The sequence below is a fragment of the Gymnoscopelus braueri genome (assembly GCF_963280865.1).
Source record: "Gymnoscopelus braueri genome assembly, chromosome: 18".
Classification (NCBI taxonomy): domain Eukaryota; kingdom Metazoa; phylum Chordata; class Actinopteri; order Myctophiformes; family Myctophidae; genus Gymnoscopelus; species Gymnoscopelus braueri.
The window spans coordinates 49,750,889-49,759,041 of NC_137618.1; the positions used below are offsets into that span (position 1 = coordinate 49,750,889).

Below are 8,153 nucleotides of genomic sequence, written 5' to 3' on the forward strand. Positions count from 1 at the left end.
TTCTAATTGGCTAATATGACTGCCTATGAATTTCATGGCCTGGGTAGGTAAACCTGGCCTGGCGGAGATATGCCCTGTTGCGCACAGCAGAACAACAGATGAAAGCAATGAACTTAAACGAGGACTGGCCTGCAGCAAAAACGTGTCAAACTATGTCAAACTGTCACTTTCTAGTTGCTGAAATAAACTTTCCATTTAGATCATTGATGACAAACGAACAGAACATGATGTTGTTTGCAAAATGATTATTTCTTGTCCATTTGTTTGTGAGGTGAGATCACAGCTTCTCTCTACTTTTGTGTGATATTGATAGCATACAACTTTGAATTTGTTTGCAGTTAATTCCTATTGCTTACTGGATATTAAGAATTTGGGGATTTCGCTGTATTTTGTCAAATGTATCGCTGTTGATCAAGACAAAATAAGCGTCGGGTTTTTGCGATTAGATGTGCAGTGCACACTGCGCTGCCAGCCACTGACAACCAATTTAATACCTTTACTAGTTACCCAACACTGCTTTTGCAAATATATATATATTTCTAATTGGTCCAAAATATTGTCTATTCATGAAACCACCTGCTGACCAGCTGTCAGCATTGGGCAAAAACATGTTTATAGGTGGGAATATGTGACCATTCCTCTCTATTACAAAACTAGACTAATTGGACCCAGAAGTGTTGTTTTTCTATTTACTTTTAATATTATTTTAATATAGCTTGGACACTATACCGATGTTGGCTCCATAAGCTGTAGCCTTTGATTTCCTTTGAATGAAACCATATTTGATCAAGGAATTGACACTCTCACTTCTGGTGATCATAGGAAAATTAGAATCACAGATTTTCGTTGAGAATTAGCAGAGAGAGAGAGAGAGAGAGAGAGAGAGAGAGAGAGAGAGAGCCTGATGTTGCCATTCTGCGCCGGGCCCGACAGCTACTACTGTATGCATTGCAACCAGAACCAACTGTACACCAACAAGGACAAAACGATAATAATAATTATTAGTATTATAATAATAGCATCAATTCGTTCACCATAATAAAGAATAGGATGGACGCACACTGTCGCACAGGCTATTATATCGCATAATCCAAGTAAATCCACCGTGCGTAAAGGTGAGTATAAGGATCTTGAGGGAACATCTTAGGATCTCGAGCGCTCAAGTTAATAAGACGTTAGAACGAGATAAGGATCTTGAGGGCACGAGATAAGGATCTTGAGGGTACGACATAAGGATCTTGTTCCCACACTTTATTATGATGTGGGAATGTCTTAGGATCTTGAGCGCTCAAGTAAATAAGAAGTTAGAACGAGATAAGGATCTTGAGGGCACGACATAAGGATCTTGAGGGCACGACATAAGGATCTTGTTCCCTCACTTTATTATGATGTGGGAATGTCTTAGGATCTCGAGCGCACATCTTATTATGATGAGGGAACATCCTAGGATCTCGTGCGCTCAAGATAAAAAAAAAATCTGCTCTATGGCCCTTTAGGGGCTCCGTACTTTTCATTTAACATGGGGTTTCAATGGGGAGTTTTTAGGAGCCTTCTCCGGGGCGTGGCTTCCGGGGGAAGGGGCGGGCTTAAACGCAACCTTGACAGGTGTGTTCAGTTTTCAAAGACCTTTAATTTGATGTATGGTACGTCTAAATTGGACATTTACTTATCTCAGAGGAGCTGCACGCAGGCAGTGCACACAGAGACACAGACAGAGACACAGAGACACAGAGACACGACACACACAGAGACACAACCCGAGCACGGTTTCATAGTAAGCTCCACTTGCGCGGAGGCGCGCCTTCGCGTTCGCAATAAATGTAATTTTTAACCACTTTGAACCCAAGCATCTGCAGGGCCTGCATGGTGAGGAGGTTACAACAAAGTAGCCTAATGTACATGTAATAGGGTTTAAGTTAGCTCTGGTCCATAGCGTTGGAAGGAGTTCAGGAGAAATTCATCTGGTTTCCAGGCTATACTAGGCTACTGTACCACAACCATGACAAGGGGTTCTGCACGGCGGCAGCAGAAATAACCAATAATGATGACAATGAATGCTAATAAAGCAAGTCTTACCTGTTTGAAGACTGATGTCTGCTCCATCATAAGGCTCCATAGCACTCCATGTTGTCATATAGCCTCTTCATCATGGAAGTCCTTGAATACAGAGCAAACTAAATAAATACTGGTTGTTGTTGTTGTTGTTGCATTTAGGGGAGTGTTGTTGACAGAAGATTATTCTCACCAGTGGTGGAAGTAAGTACTCAATTTTTGTAGAAATACTATTGGCATCAAAACGTACTTAAAGTGCAACATCTATTTATGGGTAGGTTATTTATTCATGAGATAAGTAATATATAGATATGTAAGCTTGTAGATAAGCTAATTTGGAGGTTGATTGTGTCTGTGTTGTGTGATAGGATCCTCTCCTGCAGGTACAGGGAGTCAGTTATGCTCGGGTGGGCAGAAACCTTACAGTCCAGTGAGAGAGCTACCAGGCCAGCCTAGTGCAGTTTGTTTTTTCCTAAGTTTTGCATTAAGTCTTAACTGAGTTCTCTATTTTTGAATTATTTTGAGTAAATAATAAACTTTATTTATATAGCACTTTTCAAAAACAGGTTTACAAAGTGCTTAACAATACAAATACAATACATACACAGGGAATATAAAGGCAATTCAATAATGTAAAATGTAAAAACAAAGGAACCATACAAAAATAATAAGACCAAAAATAAGAGTGAAAGCAGAGAAATAGCTGACTATTCCTTCTAGCTAAAGGCCATTCTAAAGTAATGAGTTTTTAAAAGGTTTTTAAAAGTGGACACCGAAGTGGCCTGTCTAATTTGCAGGGGGAGTTGGTTCCACAGAAATGGAGCCCTAGCAGCGAACGCCCTGTCACCTTCTGTCACAAGGTTTGTCTGGGGGGGGACAAGTAAAAGTTTGTGTGCTGATCTAAGATTGCAGGTGGGTTTGTGGGGAGACAGGAGGTCAAAAATATAAATAGGAGCAAGTCCGTTCAGTGCTTTAAAAACAAACAATGAAATTTTAAAATCAATTCTAAACGCCACTGGTAGCCAGTGCAGTGAAGCAAGAACAGGGGTGATGTGGTCATACCTCCTGGTTCTTGTAAGAACTCTAGCTGCTGTGTTCTGAATTAGTTGAAGGCGATTGATTGATTTTTTGGGGAGTCCAGAAAAAAGTGAATTACAGTAGTCCAAGTGGTTAGTGACAAAGGCATGAATAATGGTTTGTGCGTCGCTAAATGAGATGAAAGATCTGATTTTTGAAATATTCCTAATTTGGAAAATGGCTGTTTTTGCAATGTTGGAAAAATGCTTTGTGAAGTTTAGGTCTGAGTCAAATAGGACTCCCAGGTTCCTTGCTTCATGGGTGCACTGTAACCCCTGTGTGTGTAATAGCTGGGTTACCATGTCTCTACGGGTTTTTGGTCCAAACACAATAATTTCTGTTTTGTCATTATTTAGCATAAGATAGTTATTTGACATCCAGGATTTTATGGCAGAAAGACAGGCAATCAAAGGGGAGACAAGAGAAACCGGAGAAACTGTGGCAGGGTCTGATGGGTCTAAGGAAAAATAAATTTGTGTGTCGTCAGCATAAAAATGGAAGGAGACATTAAAATTGCGAATGACTAGGCCTAAAGGAAGAAGATAAATACAAAATAATAACGGACCAAGGATTGACCCTTGGGGGACGCCACAAGTGACATCTGCATGGCTAGAGGATGCATCGCCAACTGAGACCGTGAAGGTTCTGTCGCTCAGGTAGGACCTAAACCAGTCCAGTGCAGACCCAGTCAGACCCACCCAGTTTTCTAGTCTGTCCAGTAGAATATTGTGGTCTATCGTGTCGAAGGCAGCGGAAAGGTCAAGTAACATCAACACAGTACAGGAGCCAGCATCTGTGTTCATCCTGATGTCACTTAAAACCTTCAGAAGTGCAGTCTCTGTACTGTGGTGTGTTCTAAAACCAGACTGAAACATTTCAAAAAGTGAGTTGTCGTTTAAAAAAGTTAAAAGTTGAGAATAAACCACTTTCTCTAGTGCTTTGGAGAGAAAGGGTAATTTCGAAATTGGTCTGAAATTGTTAAAATTGGAGATGTCAAGGTTTGATTTTTTCAACAGGGGTTTTACTACAGCTGACTTGAAGATAGAAGGAATAACACCGGAGGATAGTGATTTATTGAATATTGCTAAAATGTCTGGAGATAAAAAGAGGGAAGCCTCTTTTAAAAATGTGGTGGGTAGAGCGTCTGCAGGGGTGGAAGAGGGTTTCATGCTATTAATAATGTTCAAAAGGTCAGGCTGGGAAACTAAATCGAAGGAATTTAAGTATTGGGATACCTCCCTGTGTGGTAGAATACACAAAGAAGGTACAATTTGGGTTCTAATGTTTGAGACCTTGTCTAAGAAGAAGGCCTGAAAGGCTTCACATCTCTCAGTGGATATAATTTCACTGGAGTCGGAGGGACGACGTGTAAGAGAATTAATGGTGCTAAAAAGAAGTTTGGGGTTATGGGGGTTCGAAGCGATTAGATGGGAGAAATATTTTGATCGTTCCTCTCTCATTGTGCAGTTTAATTCTTTTAAAAGTGTCTTCATGGCATTGTGATTAGAAAGATCTTTAGAAGCTTTCCATTTACGTTCTGCCTGTCTACATGCCCTTCTTATGGACCGGACTCTGTCATTTACCCAAGGAGGTTGTAATGTTGATAAGAGTGAGGGTTTAGATAGTTTAAGGGGGGCTGCAGTGTCCAGTGATGTAGTGCATCGATGCATGAATTTAGCAGTCAGCTCGTCCACAGAACATGCTGAATCCAGCGGATCAAGCTGCTGAGAGGCCTGATAAATGTTGCAGAAGTTCTCCATGGTCTGTGGAGTAATAGGTCTGAAATAACGGGGGGCTCTAGGGGTGGAGACTGCGGGCACTGAGGGAATCTTAAAAAGGATAGCAGCATGGTCGGAGACAAGCATGTCAATGGTCTGGAGATTTACTGGATTAAAACCGTAGGAAATAACTAAATCAAGGGTGTGACCATGGTTATGAGTGGGGCCGGATACATGTTGAGTACAGTCAAAAATGTGAATAAGCTCTAGAAAATCTGAGGCTAGTTTATTGTCCTGAATGTCCACGTGGATATTTATGTCACCTAAAAATATTACCTTATCGTGATTGGTAGTGATGATGGCTAATAGATGACCAAATTCCACCCTTTGATTTAGGAGGGCGATAGAGCAGGCAAAAAAAGACAGTGGGATGGGAGGTGGTAAATGAAAAAATCTCAAAGGAAATGAAATTGCCAACAGTAATAGGAGAGCATTTATGACCAGCTTTGTAGATTACAGCCAGCCCCCCCCCACCTTTTCCTGACGACCTAGAGCAATTCCAAAAAGAATAACCAGGGGGACACGCCTCGATGAGATGAACATCAGTGTCCTGCCAAGTTTCAATGTACTTAGTTACTTGACACCACTGATTCTCACACATTCTGAATGTACAGTATGTAATGTCATATCTCATCTCCTGCTGGCTAAACTTTTTTGGTTGTTTCACACCAGTTGCAAAAACCTTGAGTTATGAATGTATGAACGTCTGATGCTTTCTTTTTGCCACCTGCTAGCTACGTACCTACTTGGTACTGACAGTATTCTTTGAGACACATATACGGGTATTTCCGTCCGAATCTGCCATTATTTCATCGTGTGAAACAACACAGCTTTCACCATTGGACAAATATACATATTATTTAGGGGGTCCTTGAGATGAAAATGTTTGAGAACCACTGTTTTAAACAACATCAGGAGACAAGCCAAAAAGGGTACCTGCAACTACCAATATTTACAAGCGACTTTACAGACAAAACAAGTCCAAAGTGGCGTATAATAAGCGGACTTGGCAACAAGACAGACAGACAGACAGACAGACAGACAGAAGCCCAACATCATCGCAAATCGGCACATCACGTGCCGTTTACATTGTTGGGCAAAGTTTTTATACCCATTTATGGAGAACGAGTTTGCTCGCTGGTGTGTGATGTCAGCCCACAGCGAGAGAGAGAGAGGGACAGTGTATCCTCACAATCACAAGGACATTGCAGAGAGGTTGTTCCTAAAAAGAGCCAATGGTGGACGAGCACGAAACTCATAATGATGTCACAGCACCATTAAAGGAGGAACATTGAGTATTTAGAAGGTGTGCCGGCTCATCGTGTGACCCGGCAGCAGTAGAATTGATCAGGTGAAGGAAGCAGACTTAACTCTGAACTCCATAAAGTCCAGTCAAGAATTCTAAAGCGTTTCTGGAAGGAATCATTGTCGAGTTCAAACCTAAGGGCTTCTTGGTTATATATCAGTTGATAACACAGAAGCTAGCTAGCTATTGTCGTTCTCTGCCGGCAGATTGTTGATTCATTCGTGGAAAATGGCTCAAGTAACTGGCTCCCAGAAGGCACTAATGCTAGAAATGAAAAACCTTCAAGACGAGCCAGTCGAAGGCTTCAAAGTAAGTCTGGTGGACGAGTCGAACATGTACAACTGGGAGGTGGCGATATTCGGGCCCCCGAACACGCACTACGAGGGGGGCTACTTCAAGGCTCGCCTCAAATTCCCCAACGACTACCCGTACTCGCCGCCCGCCTTCAGCTTCCTCACCAAGATGTGGCACCCCAACATCTACGAGAACGGCGAGGTGTGCATCTCCATCCTGCACCCGCCGGTGGACGACCCCATGAGCGGCGAGCTTCCGTCGGAGCGGTGGAACCCCACGCAGAACGTGCGGACCGTGCTGCTGAGTGTCATCTCGCTGCTCAACGAGCCCAACACCTTCTCGGCGGCCAACGTCGACGCCTCGGTCATGTACCGCAAGTGGCGCGACAGCAAGGGCAAGAACAAGGAGTACACCGAGGTCATCCGCAAGCAGGTGCAGGCCACCAAGGTGGAGGCGGAGAGGGACGGTGTCAAGGTGCCCACCACGCTGGCAGAGTACTGTATACGGGCGAGCACAAAGCACGACGACGACGGAGACGACGACTATTACGAGAATTACTACGACGACGACGAAGACGAGGACGAGGACTGCTACGATGAAGACTGATACATTTGGGAAGTGAGGATTCCTGCCTCCCTCCCCCTGAAGGTGCTTCCCATCTTTCTAGTCACTTGAATCGCGCCACATTTGTCGTGCTGGTCAGTGTTGGTTTGGGGGGGGGGGGCGGGGTGAATGTCTCCTCAGTTGGGATTTTCCAGCTGGAACGAAGACACAGAGGCAACAGAACACTTCTTTCACGTGGCCCTGTTGGCGCCGCTCAATGCAACATCGTGCCAGGACGCGTCTTTGCATTTACTTTATTCAATCGCGCGGCTCGAACACACATTTTATCTTTCGGTGGGAACCCACCATGAGAATAGCACACCCTTAAAAGCTGTAATTCTCAACCTTTTTTAATTTCAAGGACCCCCCAGTTTAGTGTCCATAAGACCATGGACCCCCTCCACAACTCTGACAGTGTAGATGGAACCATGTGGTTCCATTTGTACTCTCTCTTTGAGTTAAAGACCTGTAAAGGTTCATTTGGTTCCTAAATATCCATAATTTAGCCAGGGGCCCCCTGGAACCCCTGCAAGAAGGACCCTAAATGGACCCTTACAGGTTCATTTGGACCCATACTTTGGAGAGGCATCATATTATGGAATTACCTGCTACTGACTAAAGATCTAGCTTTATAGACACAAGCCAGAAAAAAAACAACTGCCGACCTAATTCCCACCGTCACCACCGTGGTCACAAACTTGACTTCATCTCTCACTTTGTCCCCCACCTCTTCTTACAGAAACCCATCACCTCTACCTTCATCATCTTACAGAAACCCATCACCTCTATCTTCATCCTCTCAGCACAGGTTCCAACAACTCCATCACCGGTGCAAGCGGAGGAGAGCTGCGAGCTAAAACAGAACACACAAAAAATACATATGCAATTTGACAACAGATAGCTGCAACGGCTTTTGCAAGTAATTTGCCTTTCATGCTGTTTTCCTCACGGCTATGGGAGAGGCTATAGGAGTCTGTGTGTCTGTCCGGAGCTAATTTCGCAAACTAGTGGACCGATCAGCGCCAGGTTTCTAGTGCACGCTG

At 43.5% G+C, this 8,153-nt stretch overlaps 1 protein-coding gene across 1 annotated transcript; it reads left to right on the forward strand.

Moving 5' to 3' along the window:
* Window positions 1-6,441: 6,441 nt before the first annotated feature.
* Window positions 6,442-7,113, forward strand: LOC308073406 (ubiquitin-conjugating enzyme E2 R2-like; the record flags this gene model as incomplete). Its single annotated transcript, XM_080412279.1, has 1 exon — window positions 6,442-7,113. One exon carries the CDS (start codon window positions 6,442-6,444, stop codon window positions 7,111-7,113), a length of 672 nt encoding a protein of 223 aa, XP_080268405.1.
* Window positions 7,114-8,153: the final 1,040 nt, after the last annotated feature.